Source organism: Fusarium verticillioides, chromosome 5 (genome assembly GCF_000149555.1).
Source record: "Fusarium verticillioides 7600 chromosome 5, whole genome shotgun sequence".
Lineage (NCBI taxonomy): Eukaryota > Fungi > Ascomycota > Sordariomycetes > Hypocreales > Nectriaceae > Fusarium > Fusarium verticillioides.
In genome coordinates, this window is record NC_031679.1 from 3,775,779 (window position 1) to 3,789,599 (window position 13,821).

At 50.4% G+C, this 13,821-nt stretch overlaps 5 protein-coding genes across 7 annotated transcripts; 3 read left to right on the forward strand and 2 right to left on the reverse strand.

The window, feature by feature from the left end:
• Positions 1-550: 550 nt before the first annotated feature.
• On the forward strand, positions 551-4,117 carry FVEG_09277 (cellular nucleic acid-binding protein). 2 transcript variants are annotated; one of them, XM_018898268.1, is made up of 4 exons: positions 551-928; positions 1,762-1,880; positions 1,929-2,092; positions 2,141-4,117. In XM_018898268.1, the coding sequence occupies exons 2-4, from the start codon at positions 1,775-1,777 to the stop codon at positions 2,540-2,542; spliced, it is 672 nt and encodes a 223-aa protein (XP_018756117.1). In that variant the 5' UTR covers positions 551-928; positions 1,762-1,774; the 3' UTR covers positions 2,543-4,117. The 2 variants fall into 2 exon arrangements, with proteins under 2 accessions (XP_018756117.1, XP_018756116.1); XM_018898267.1 differs by lacking the exon at positions 551-928 and having other exon boundaries at positions 953-1,880.
• On the reverse strand, positions 4,005-6,200 carry FVEG_09278 (indoleamine 2,3-dioxygenase). The gene has a single exon (XM_018898269.1). The coding sequence runs from the start codon at positions 5,689-5,691 to the stop codon at positions 4,228-4,230; it is 1,464 nt and encodes a 487-aa protein (XP_018756118.1). The 5' UTR covers positions 5,692-6,200; the 3' UTR covers positions 4,005-4,227.
• An 814-nt stretch (positions 6,201-7,014) lies between these two features.
• FVEG_09279 (hypothetical protein) lies at positions 7,015-8,791 on the forward strand (the record flags this gene model as incomplete). 2 transcript variants are annotated; one of them, XM_018898270.1, is made up of 4 exons in its annotated part: positions 7,015-7,081; positions 7,148-7,235; positions 7,315-7,553; positions 7,613-8,791. In XM_018898270.1, exons 1-4 carry the CDS (start codon positions 7,031-7,033, stop codon positions 8,789-8,791), a joined length of 1,557 nt encoding a protein of 518 aa, XP_018756119.1. In that variant the 5' UTR covers positions 7,015-7,030. The 2 variants fall into 2 exon arrangements, with proteins under 2 accessions (XP_018756119.1, XP_018756120.1); XM_018898271.1 differs by having other exon boundaries at positions 7,148-7,553.
• Positions 8,792-9,746: 955 nt separating this feature from the next.
• On the forward strand, positions 9,747-10,940 carry FVEG_09280 (pheromone alpha factor receptor; the record flags this gene model as incomplete). Its single annotated transcript, XM_018898272.1, has 2 exons — positions 9,747-10,497; positions 10,549-10,940. The coding sequence occupies 2 exons, from the start codon at positions 9,747-9,749 to the stop codon at positions 10,938-10,940; spliced, it is 1,143 nt and encodes a 380-aa protein (XP_018756121.1).
• Positions 10,941-11,273: 333 nt separating this feature from the next.
• On the reverse strand, positions 11,274-13,657 carry FVEG_09281 (hypothetical protein; the record flags this gene model as incomplete). Its single annotated transcript, XM_018898273.1, has 2 exons — positions 11,274-13,147; positions 13,198-13,657. 2 exons carry the CDS (start codon positions 13,655-13,657, stop codon positions 11,460-11,462), a joined length of 2,148 nt encoding a protein of 715 aa, XP_018756122.1. The 3' UTR covers positions 11,274-11,459.
• Positions 13,658-13,821: the final 164 nt, after the last annotated feature.

Here is a 13,821-nt window from a genome sequence, read left to right on the forward strand (position 1 = left end):
AGGTTCGAGTTGACGGGAGGTGTGAAGGGCAAAGGTTAGTCCTGATTGGAGCGTGGACTCGACCCCCAGTCAGTGGCTTCTCTGAGGTGCCCTTTGTCTTTTTAGTTCAGCGCGTTTAGAGCGTGTGTGGTGGTAAGCGAGGGTGAGGGAAGATTCTTCAGTTGACTGAGTATGAGAATAGTTGATCTTTGACAGTGACTGAGTTAGTCCATACGCTTGAGCTATTTCATGGTTTCATCTGATGTGTATGAATCACAAATCTCGCTCCAATCATCCGGAGCTAATAACTCAGGCTTGAGGTTCAGTGACTGTTACACAGCTTCTATCCATTCCACCGAGGCAATTGAATACCAACTCCATTTCCCCTCCCCCTCCCCCCCTCTAGGTTAGTCCAAAGGTGCCATGCTCTTGGCTACTCCCACTTCAGTCGCGCCGCTGAGAGTGAGCCTGAGCAAGCCTAAGTCGAGGTCGCCCCCTCCCCACATCCCAACATCCACAATCATCATAATGGATCCTGTTTCCGTTCTGATTCGACTCGTTTGTGGGTGGTAACTCGAGTTAGGCCTTGTTAGTGTCAGTCTCGGGAGTCGGGGGTTTGTCCAGTGTCCAGTCGCATGGTGAAGAAATGGCAGGCAGTGTGTCATTCGCTCCTTGCGCTGTGTGTGTGCCCGCGGTAGCTCGCTCCCCTCATTTTGAAAATTTTTTAATTCGAAAAATTATTCCCATTTTCCCAGTTTCCATTTAGGACAAGACAAAGAACCATACATAACAAATACAGCTTCTTTTGGTGTTGAAGTGAGTGTCTCAATACCTCTCTACCTATTCATTATTTTTGTTCAACAAAATCCACTTATTGGATCACCGTTGTTTTATACTTTTCCCTTTTCTTACTCTACCTACCCATCAAGCTCCCTCCGAGTCCATAAAGGTATGTTGATGCTAGAGTGTGTGTGCGTTGCTGCATTGCGGTTTGTTTTTGGTTTTTGCTGCTGCCCCTCCTTTGCGCGACAACAAACGCCCATATTCGACATGCCTCGCCTATCGCAAATATCGAAATACATTTGGCCCCCGTTCTCGAATTTATCGAATACATGATCACTATCGACTTTTTGTTGCGATTCGAATCTCGTTCTTTGCTCTCAAATCCGTCGATGCAAGAAATCCCTCGTTTGAAGCTTTCGGCCTCACAACAGCCCACTTCCAAAAGCCTTCCGTATCTGGCCTCCGTGTACGACCCGATATTCCGGCGCAAGCTCCGGCTTTCAACGGTCCGCGTCCGAACTATATCGCCTTTTATCTCGCTGTCCCTTTGAGAGCTCTGATCTTGGTGTTGCCCCTCGGCATACTCGAAGTGCGGGGTTGCAGATCTGGGATTGTCAGAGCTTATCATTCGACAATACCAATTGGACAATATCATTGTCCTGACCTTCAACATTGGAGCCGAGTTATCAAGATCTGTGGCAACCTCAACGGCATCTGCGCGACGACGAAGCTCACGATGACTTGGAATAACCACCATGTCGCCGTCGACTTTGAGTCCTGGGCGCCTTGCAAGGACGTGCTCGACCTCAACCACTAGACATATTAGATCATTCCGTGCTGGATCAAAGACACGATGAAACATGCCGTTACGATCTACCCTGGAGTTGCGACAAAATATCCATACTGGCGACTAGGCGACAACAGATATACAGCAGCAGCAGCACCGCAATGCACAACTGAACATTGCATGGAATAATGTTACTAACTTTGGTGATTCAGACCCATCTTCAAAATGTCTTCCCTCTCTCGACGTGCTTGCTACAAGTGTGGCAATGTTGGCCATTACGCTGAGGTCTGCTCTTCTGCTGAGCGTCTCTGCTACAACTGCAAGCAGCCCGGTACGTGCCACTGATATGTCACGACAGACTTGATCTAATTTCCGAAAGGCCACGAGTCCAACGGATGCCCTCTTCCCCGAACCACCGAGGCCAAGCAGTGCTACCACTGCCAGGGTCTTGGTCACGTCCAGGCTGACTGCCCTACCCTCCGCCTGAGCGGCACTGGCACTAGCGGCCGCTGCTACAACTGTGGCCAACCCGGTCACCTTGCTGTATGTGATGGTATTACCCTGAGTAACGAACATAGCTGACTGTAATAGCGCGCCTGCCCCAACCCTGTTGGTCCTACTATGGGCCGTGGTGCTCCCATGGGTCGTGGTGGCTTCCCCGGTGGTTACGGCCGTGGTGGTTTCGCTGGTGGTCCTCGCCCTGCCACTTGCTACAAGTGTGGTGGTCCCAACCACTTTGCTCGTGATTGCCAGGCTCAGGCCATGAAGTGCTATGCCTGCGGCAAGCTCGGTCACATCTCTCGGGATTGCACTGCTCCTAACGGCGGTCCTCTCAACACTGCTGGCAAGACTTGTTATCAGTGCGGTGAGGCTGGACACATCTCTCGTGACTGCCCTCAGAAGAACGCTCCCGGTGTTGGCGAGATTCCTCAGGAGGTTGATATTGGCAGCGTTCCTGCTCCTCCCGTTGCTTCTATCGCTCCCGTGGCTTAAACAGGTACTGGAGGTAGCTGTTGGTGTATGCCCCTGGTGGCGTATGTCCCAGCAGCGGCCCAGAGCGTCGGTCTGGGATGGCCGACACTTTTTGCTTTTTAACAGTTGTTCTTTTTGATGCCGACACGTGAACATATCACTACATCCTTACCCTCAAATTATTTCTTTGTTTTGGTTCTTGTTCTTTGATCCGAAGCATGCATTTGCCAGCATCACTTGTCTGGCCTCGACTTGCATGGCATTTTCGGTCCGTCCGAATTCATCTTTGAACCTCTTTTTTATCTTTCACCTGAGCAATGCCACATTGTTCCAGCGGTTGCGTATAGCCTATACAGCATTTTTGCTATCACGACCCGCGAGAAAATGTCGGTACTTGACAAGGAAAGATTCCTAGCAACGAATTTCCTTTTTCCAACATTCACCTAGACTTGTTTGCATGGATCCTTGGTTACTGGGGGCTCTGAACGGTTTCTCCGTTATCTGGCACCTTTCCTCAGACACAACTTTGGATCATTCACCCAAGGACTACTACTACGATTTGAACGACAGACGCTGTCACGTGGCTCTTAACGACTTTCGAAAATTACGGCACCCTGCGAAGGATATACCCCGCGAGGCGATGTGTTGGTTGTTGAGCTTGGAAAAGAAAAGCGCAGAGACTCAGGCTTTGATCAGTGAAGATGTCCCCGCTAGGATGCGGGTGAGATTAAGCCTCGGGAGAGCTTGTGTTGTCGCCTGGCGGCAGAAAAGACCAGTGGATGCGTGCGTGAGAGTGGTGGGCTGAAGGCCAGATGATCAATGATCATAGGGGATAGGATGCTGTTTCTTGTGGGCAACGGACTTCTGATTGCATTGACGCATGAAGGATTCGTTCGATGCAGAAGACGGCATCCTACAGAACGGCAAACAAACAGACAAGCAACACAGTTTGTGAGGATAGAAGCCTTAGAAGTACTGAGGCTTCCTTGCTGGTGGCTGTTTGCTTGTGCTCATTGTTTTGGCGTGGCTGATGGATGAGGAGTGGAGGCTGCTGTGGTGGTTAGTGACAGACGCGCAAGATGCGGCGAGAAGAGTTGTAAATGATTTGATACGCACCCATAACCCCCAATGAAGCGAAGTGGCATCAAAGAAGCAGAATGTGTGTGGCGAGATGTGTTGATGACTGAAGATTGTATTGTATGAGTATGAGCATGAGTACGACGACTGGCGTTATGTTTATCACGGCAGTGCCTTGTATTGGTACATGGGACAAGAGCATGTCTTGGCGTTTGGGAACATCATTTGGACGGTTGGTACACGGGTATGTATAACTCAGTAACTAATCCTGTCAGAGTCAGGACTCGGCAGCTTGTTTTTGTTAGGTAGGGTATAAGGTTATTGATCTGGCAACGATTAGAGGTACAGGCATCGAGGACAAAATTATCGAAGACATGGAACAGCAACCCTCACTGGTAAGGCTAATTTGGAGAAAAATTACCCTCTGTTTTGAAAGTGCTCAAGAATACGAGCGTATTTCAGCTTACGAACAAAAAAGCGATTGCAGTTCACTGTAGTATTGTTCATCTATTTCCAACGCTTGCAATGAGTTGATCATATGCATTTACCATAAATTATCCAATTACTCCCTTACCCAAGCCATGTAATTTACCCATCAATCATCATTTTCGTTGGTATAAAATCCTCCTCTAATACTGGCAAATACCGCCAATCTCATCATCCATAGTCCACGACCCAGCGAGGCCTTTAATCTCCACATCCTCCGTCAGACTAACATCATCCTGCAACGTCTTCCCCAGGAAGAAATCATTCCGCCCCTCCGTCTGCATCTTCCTCTTCATAAACCGCCTCGTCCACTCCTCAACCGCCGGCTCACCCGTCTCATCCCTCGCCTGCTTCAAGAACGGAATAAGAGCCGTGCCGCCCGTGCCCTTCTGATTCTCCCTGTTCTTGCGCGATGCGACCGCGAGGTTGAGCTTGTTGCGGGTCACTTCGGGACTGCGGGAGCGGCTGCGCGCGCGGACTTGCTTGGACGGGTTGATGATGTAGCGTGTCACGATGGCGATGTGCTTGTCGCGGAAGGCGCTTAGCATGGCGAGACAGGCGTCGTAGGCGAGGCAGAGTTGTTTGTCTGAGTGGTGGGATTCGACGTACTCGCGAATGTTGGCGACGTTGGATACGTCGTTGAGGAAGCGGGCGTGAGGACCGGGCATGTAGCGTCTCATCTCCATGATGAAGTTGTGTCGGTTCGCAGCACGGCCTCGATCGGTGTCTGAAGAAGGATCGCGAGACTCGCCTGTTGGACGGTGCTCGATTCCAAGAATGATATCGAAGAATTGAATCAAACTGCTCTGAGCGTTGCTGCCACCGCTGTATTGTCGGTATTCCTCAGTGCCGGAACCATCTTCGTAAATGACACCATTGGGGAGGCCAGCCTCTGCCATGTTCTTGCTTCCAGCAAGGAAAGGTCTGATTCGGTGATAAAAGATGGTGGGATCGCAACTCTCGTGCATCCTCTGAAGAATATTCGTCAAGTCTGTGAGGCGCTCTGCGAAAGTGCGCAGACAGCGCGTAACAGCAGCACTGTCTCCATGGCGAGCAGCAGCAATAGCCGTCAGCATTAAAGGAATAATCGGCGCGCCACGAGCCTCGATAGCGACTGAAACAAGATAAAACCACGACTCATCAAGAGCTCCAGTATATGTGTTTAGAGTGGCGAGATTCTCAAGGTTATCGATATCCTCGTCAACAAAGAGGGGTTTAAAGTTCCAGAGACAAACAGCAGCATACGTCGCAACAGGCGGTACCTCCAGATGCTCCGAGATCTCCAACAGAGGAACAGAGATAGATGCAGGAAGTCTATCTGACGGTGAATCACCACCCCAGATATATCCATGGGCCATGAAGCCTAGCAGCGAATAGGCACGTCGCCACTCAGCGTCATGCTCAAGACCGATTGTCGACAGAACGGGTAATCTGTCGATAACACCGCGAAGTCTGCGGCTGAGAATAAGAGCCTGGAGGTTTGCGGCGATGGCTTCCCATTTGTTGTAGTAAGGATCCGGGAGACGGGTTAAGGGAAGAGTATCCGGGAGGAAGCCGTGAGTTGGCGAGATACCATACTCGGCTAGAACTGGGATAGAGGGAAGCATTTTGGATGAATATTCCCTCTGGAAGTTGTTGTGTTGTGAAGAGGAGAAGTCACAGGCTGAAACAGAGAATCAGCAGATGCGAAAGAGCCGTGTTCCGGGGACCGGAGACGGAATAGTGGGGCCGCTCCGGGAGGATCAGATCAGAGACGAAGAAATAACAACGGTGCTTCAAAAACTCTGGGGTAGTTAAAGCCAAGGCCCGTAGTTGTAAAATAATGGTTATGATGGAGAGTTTTAAAAAGAGAAAGGTTAAAAAAATTCCGGGGATAGAAGATAGACTACGAGGTTTGTAAATGACTCTTCCCATGTTTTCTCGTGCTAGTTTCTGCGGCGAAACGGTTCGAGCAGAGAGCATGATTGGCCGATTCGGATGAGTGGACAAAAAGTTGCAAAGAACCACCGTGGGTGGTTCTAGACGCCACATGGATGTAGAAAAAAAAAGAGTTTAATTAGCGCGCATAATGTGTTTTTCCCTGCGTGGTTGAACTTGTAAGTGCCAAAGAGGTTGCGGAGGGACCGGGTTGGCTGCGGACGTGAAGCCGTCTTCGGCCGATTTATGGTGATTGGATTTGTAATTCACATTAACATGTGATGTGTTGTGGCTTGGGATTTTGGTAACGTTGATGGGAGGGCGTTATTAATTGATGCGGTTGATGGGTCTCGTATGATTTAGGAAGAGTGTTGTTGAGTTAGAGTTGAGTCTCTGAATGGTTGGGTTTTGTTACCCTACAGCTAGAGGGAAACGTCTAGGTTTTATTTCCGGCGTGCAGATCACATAGTTAAACAGTGAGTAATAGAGTATTGCGCTGTTGGTGGGAGAGTCACCAACGGGCAAGTGGCCATTTTCTCAGATATGTTTCAGCTGTGTTGGTGGAAAGCGACAAGTTATGGCTTCAACCACCCGAAACTTGATCGTTGTGAGATAGAGGTTATCCAGATGATGCCTTTTTTGACATGACTTTCTGAGCTATATTTAAGAAGCAATTTGACTCAAGCAACACAGCAATGAAGAGCAACTGATGCTTGAGTCTCCCTCTCAGATATCTAGCGATAACGAAGACAAACTTGTACTCACTCACTTTATCTTCAGTTGCTTCAGTTGGTGTTGAAGCCTTAGAACCCCCACCCCCACTATCCGCGGCTCGGGTCGATTTTAGGAAGGTGCACGGTACGTACCCCATTACGTCGATTGCATGAGGTGAGGTCCAGCATGGAAGACGCACGAACCACCAACACCGAACCAAGCTACAACGACCTTCAAGGTCAACCTCAGATGTGAATAGCTCCATCTTCCTCAATATCTCAGAGTATAAATCCATATACCCGGGCAGATACCACGATGCCTGTCCAGCAACATGTGCTGAACTGGCTCTACAGCGTTCTCACAAGCGTACGTATCCCTCCTCTTCCAAGCTTCCCCCGCTCGTTCAAAAGAGCTAACTCGAACGCGCTGCAGGAATATCACGATGTAAACCGTGCCTACAACGATGTCGCGCAGGCTCTCGACCGATTCCCCTCGCTGTCGCCGCGAACCGATGTGCACAGTACGTTCGCATAGAGCTACCAACCCAGCTTGCGCTCTAAACTCCAGCTTTGTCGCATCCGGATATTGACCCTCACCAGCGTTCTCGAACGGCGCCAATGCCTTGTTGCTTCATCTCTCGGGCACTCTCCCTGTTAATTTTCGCGGGACGACGTACCGCTTCCCCGTTTCGATATGGGTGCCACATGCTTATCCGCGAGAACCACCCATGATATACGTTGTGCCGACGGAGACGATGATGATTCGACCGGGACAGCATATTGACCCGCAGGGTCTGGTATATCATCCATATTTGGTGGGATGGGCTGAGTTCTGGGACGTACGTTTCCCCCAAGCCACTGCTACATTGTGATGTTTTGTTGCTGACAGGATGACCAGAAATCTAACCTACGGGACTTCCTCAACATCCTAACCGACGTCTTCGCAAAAGAACCTCCAGTCGTAGCTCGGCAGCAACAGGCTCGACCACCTCCACCTCAAGCTAACCCGACACCTCCTCCCGTGCCGCCTTTGCCTCCTGGCATGGGATCAACTTCGCGGCCTGCAACACAAGATCCGCATCCCTCAGAACAGCCGCGCCCTCCTCCACCACCGCCGAAGGGCCCTCAAACTGCATCACCTGCGCAGACACAATCTCAGAATGGACCGCCTTTACCTCCAATCCCGGGACGCTCCCCGGCGCAGTCTAACCGCATGTCACGGTACGACTCAGCTCCTCCTCTGCCACCTCAAGTTGGAAGTCCAATTGCACAGGATCCGAGATTGCCTCGCCCTCAGGAGCAGTATGCGACTCGTCATATGCTGCCTGCTGGACCGTCAATGGCTGCGCAACCTGGATACATGAACGATACCCAGTCGTTTGCGCCTCCATCACAACAACAATGGCAAATGCCACCACAGCACCAGCAATATCAACAGCCTCCGCAACCTCCGGCATGGACGGCCCAGGCAGCTCCACCACCACAAAGCCCTGCAAAACCACCACCACCTCCTGATCTACTTGATGAGCCATTAGAGTTAAGCTTGCCAAATACTACCGTAGCGGCTCCTCCTATCCCGCCCAATCCCGAAAAGGATGCGTTGTTGCGACAGTTAGCTCAGACACTGTATTCGATCAGGATGCGCAGCCGGCAGCAGAACGACTCAAGCATGGCTGGTTTGCAGGCACAGAGAACAGCAATGTTGTCAGCGATACCAGCCTTCCAGGCTGAAGGTGGCCAGTTGACACAATTGTCGAATGTTTTGACGTCAAACTCTAATATTCTACACGATGCTCTTCGTAAAGCGGATGCCGTGATTGAAGGATCTAAGAGCCATCCTATTCCGGATGTTGACGAGCTCCTTGTAGCCCCTACAGTGGTCGCAAACCAGCTGTATACACTAGTGGCAGAGGAGAGAGCTATAGGTGACGCCATATTCATGCTTGGACGGGCTGTCGAGCGCGGCCGCATTACACCAGCAGTGTTTGCCAAGACGACGAGAACTCTTGCCAGAGAGTGGTATCTGAAAAAAGCACTTGTGCGAAAGATTGGGCAAGGAATGGGCCTGGCCTCATGACGGGATACCATACGAGATTTGGATTGACGCAGCTCACTTGCCAAGCGGGGGTCTAGTATTGTTCTTGCAGCTGGCAGCCGGGAAGAGCTCCAATATTGGCATCGTGCATGGTGTAGCAGTTACGTGGCCAGGCACTGGGCAAACTACGACAAGTAAGAGGCGGATTACAACATACTTTTGAAACGGAGCCAAACGATTGAGTCGACCGGATAGCTGGATACCAGTAAAGTCTATCTTGCGATCTCAAGCCATGGATACGGCGAATAGCTCCCGATACGGTTGAGAAAGACTGGGCAGATTGAGAGTTTACCGATCGAGACCAATGCGGATACTTAAACTCTTGATATCAGACTCCCGTTCACCCCATGCATGACGGCAATTGGCGTGCACGGAGTCAGGAACACGGGAAAAAAGAAACGAATCCATCGCTTGGACCGTTAGCTCTCGACCTGTCAAGATATGCACGGATCGATCTCCTGCACCGAACGAGTCTAGCGGGCTCAGAGAACAATACTAAGCCTCAAAACGCCACGAAATGCAAGAACAATACTAAGACCAACCTCAACCCCCACCGACCTTGGCCTTCATTCTTGGTTGAATGTGATAACACCCTTTGAATACAAATCCTGTTCCTTGACTACTGCAGTGCTCACATTCTTCCTTGCCGCTGACAATATCATATTGCTTGCTAGCTTAGCTGTTTGTTCTTCAAGACCGTTCTCGCCTGGTGTGTGATATCTGTTTTAACCATGCTGCCACTTTCTCAATTCTCTTCAACGTTATACAAGACTTGCTTTCTCACTTCACTTCCCTCTGTTCTCTTATATATATCTTGAAGGAGCTCAGACCTCTTACTTCTCCGTTCGCCTCGTGAACTATATCCATCTTTGCCACGTTGAGACCAACCCCCCCTTTCACTTTCACTTCACTCCTTTCACTATCAGATTCGCAAGCAATGTCGACCTTTGATCCGTTTACGCAGAACGTCACGTTCTTAGCAGCAGATGGAAACACCACCATCAGCATACCCGTGATGCTCGTCGACGAGATGCGTCGCATGATGGTCAACACCGTCATCAACTATGCCACTCAGCTCGGCGCCTGTCTCGTCATGCTCGTCGTCCTCCTCGTCATGGTGCCCATCTCCAAGTTCAAGCGCCCCTTCAACGCTCTCCAGATCGTTAGTCTCGTCATCTGCTCCGTCAGAATGGTCCTGCTTTGTATCTGGAACATCTCCAAGTTCGCCGACTTTTATCCCTTCTGGTCTCATGACTTTAGCCATATTCCTACCAGTGGGTATGCGCCTGCCATCGCTGCCAATATCATCTCACTCCTGCTCGTCATCTCGATTGAGTCGATGCTTATGAGCCAGGCTTGGACGATGGTCAAGCTGTGGCCGAATCTGTGGAAGTATATCATCACTGGTCTTTCACTCGTCATTTCTCTCATGACGATTTGTGTGAGGATTGCTTTTACGGCTGTTCAGATCCAGGCGAATCTCGATACTATTCCGCCGTGGCACATGCTCTGGCTCATCAAGTGGACGGTCATCATGAACGTGTCTTCAATCTCGTGGTGGTGCGCCATCTTCAACATCAAGCTCATCTGGCATCTCATCTCCAACCGTGGTATCCTACCGTCATACAAGACACTCACCCCCATGGAAGTCCTCGTCATGACCAACGGTCTCCTGATGATCATCCCAGGCAAGTCTCTCCCCCTCCTAACCCCTCTAACCACTCACTAACACTCCACAGTCATCTTCGCCTCTCTTGAATGGGCTCACTTCGTCGATTTCGAAGCAGCATCCCTAACCCTAACCTCCGTCGCCGTCATCCTCCCCCTCGGCACCCTCGCAGCCCAACGCATCGCCGCCAGCAACGCCAACAGCGCCAACTCCTCCGGCGCCTCCAGCGGCATCCGCTACGGCGTCAGCGGCCCCAGCTCCTTCACCGGCTTCAAGGCGCCCAGCTTCAGCACCAACCGCAGCGGCGCCACCGACAGACCTCACGTCTCTGTGTACGCCCGCTGTGAGGCAGGGACTTCGTCTCGCGACCACATCAACTCTGAGGACGTCGAGCTCGGCAAGATGGACGGTGATCATGTCCGGGTTGACAAAGCCTTCTTGCAACGTGAAGAGCGGATCTAGACCACCTCTCTTCAAGTCCTCAGTTTCCATGAAAAGACTGCTTTTGGGAAATGGTATTACATGTTCATGCTTTCGACCAAAACAAAACTTCTAGCGCGGCGTATCGGCACAAGTTGCTTTTCTTCACTTTACTGCTTTCATGCCCACTGCGGTTGTTGATGGTGCTTGAGATAACTCGCATCCTACTTTCTTTAGTTTATGATATCTCTTTTGAATCGATGGCTTTTAATCAAGGACGATACTATCCATGCCTTGCTTCTTTAGTTAAAAGATGGATAAGCGCTCAGGCGCACAATAGCGATGAATACATTCAGCTAGCCAACCCTGCTTTGTCTACTGTGTTGTCCAAAGTTGGTTCCATAGTCTTATGTTATCAGCTGCAAGGTAAGGCAGTCAGAATGTGATGTGAGTGATTGACACTATATACTGTATAACAACTACCATCCAAGCCCGAGTCGCACCAAGATAACATAACCAAGCCTACTCCTTCATCTGGAACTTGTGCGATGAGGCATTTATCTACTCGCTGCGGCCTCCTGAAAGCTTTCTGGATTTTTCCTTGCACAAACTAACAAGTCGCTTCAGCTCATTCACGCGTATTGGTCGGGGTTGCTCCAACTCACAGACTACCTTGGAGACTAATGTGCTGTGCGCGGGTACAGTCTCACGATCATTCTCAAGAAGCTCGATGAGTTCAAGTTCCTTTTCAATGTCGGGAAGAGAAAACCGGTTGGCCGTTCGGGAGAGGGCATACTTGGTGTGAGAGAATCGCCTTTGAGGTTCTGCGAACAAAGGAGGCGGCGCTACACTAAGTCCAGCCTCTCCATCCATGTTGAAGCCTGCTTGGGTGATGGAACTTCGAGGGAGAGACGATCGCTTTTCCAGCGAAAGAGGTGAGATGATTTCGTTGGTGACGAAAGGGCCGAGAACGGGCTGACCAGGAACCGCATCAATTGAACGGGGTGATAGCGGTTCGTCATTTACAGATCCAACACTCTGACCACCCTGCACCACAGTTTCTTCGTCGGAGCCCCTAACTTGGGAGGGGGCGATATCTCTAGAACTTGTAGTGCTCCATTCTGAGGGTATCCTTCGATAAGATGTAGAAATTCGTCGAAGGGTACCCTTGAAGCTCCTCAAAGGACCAACAGCAGAACTCTTTCGCTTGTTGATCTTGAACATAGATTGCTTACTAGTCTCAATGGGACGGGGAGAATCGAATGAAGGAACCTGGCGATCAAGGGACTCAAACAAGTCGATCTTTTGCTTCAAAGGTGAAATGTGATTCTCCGTGTTACGCCGACCAGCTGGAGTTTGTGGACTTTCCACCGTAGCTCGGCTACCACGAGGAGCATAACTTTTTGACCTGAATTTTGGCGCATTCAGTATTTCGGACTCCGAAGAGTCGGAGTATCCCAAAAGAGGATGCTTCGATGGCGAGCTAGACGCGGAAGTTTTGGTTAGGATTGACTCGCGCCGTTTAGTTTCAAGAGGAGCAACAGAGGCCACTGGCTGATCCTTCCACTGATCAAACTGCTTTCTGAGGTTGGAAATCCTAGAGCGTGGTAGGCTTGAGCGACTTGGGGTACTTGCTCTCGCAAACCTGAACGACATAAGACCGTCGCTATTGCTCGGAGGTTGGCTGGGAGCATCAGGGGATCCGCGGGATTTTCTTCGAAGGCTTGAACTTCCTGCAGAGACTGTATTTGACAACGAAGATGCTATCTTGCGAGCATTTCGCACCCAGCCATTCTGCCGGGCCTCTTCGATTGTGACGTCGTTCTTTTCAACAAAAACATCATCAGGAACATCTTCAAGCTTAAATCGACTCGTAGATACCGCCTGCGCAGACGATGGTGTCACTTCGGTGTACTGAGACTTGATGTAGCTTGGACTCGCGTCAGGCGCACTCATGACGAGGCTGCTACGCTTGAAAGAAGTCCATGAGTCGTCTGGTCGATTCAAAGGCGATCGCCATGTGCCAAAAGGATCATCAGAAGCCAGAATTGTCCGAGGTGAGGGAATAGTATGAGAAGTAGGCGAGAATGTTTTTGCAACGTGCAGTGGAATCGGCGTAGTGGGAGCATCATCTTCTCTTGGCTCTGCTGCTGACCGTCTCGTCTTGATCGATTGCCAACTTTTGGAATGAGCCAACTTGGACGGTGAACGAGGAACGGAAGTACGGGTGGGACTAGAGGCTTCTATTTCTATCAGACAGTCAACTTCTTTCTCTAAAAGATGCACCCGCAACACATACGGGCCTGTTGGTCTGCAGCCTCAAACATCATTCGCCTCTCAGCCACAGACTTTTGCCTTGCCTTTGAGTCCGCATTTCTAGTCGAGATCACAGGCGATTGGGTACCAAAGGTTTTTACCCGACGTGTACGAGAGGGTTCCTGGCTTGAAGGAACGAAACGACTGGATGAGACATGGCTGGAACCTGTTGAGCCTCTTTCCCGTCTTGTTGTTGATGCATGAGATGATGGCTTCGAGGCGCTCGATGAAGTTTGTTCAATTGTCGAAGTGACCTTGATAGCAGAAGCGGGCTTCGTCCTTGAAGAAAAAAGAGGAGGGCTGCCAACGGAGGAGACTGCTTCAAGGACTTCAAATTTGGATAGAAGCTGGGCGAACTTGCTGCTGGTCAAGCTGCGTGTATCTGAGCTTTCGGAGACGAACTTGCGTGGCGAATTCTTGCGGGAGGACGAATGCGTGCTCATGTTGGCGGCCTTCGAAGACGGGCGAGGCTGTGATATTGATGAAGATCACGTCTTGATGGTATGATATCAAGAGAAAGTGTCAAATGCCGATGCCGTCAAAGTCTGTTCAAAAGATGAGGATGAATCTGCCTGGGACAACATTGTAGAGTAGAAACGACAGAGAT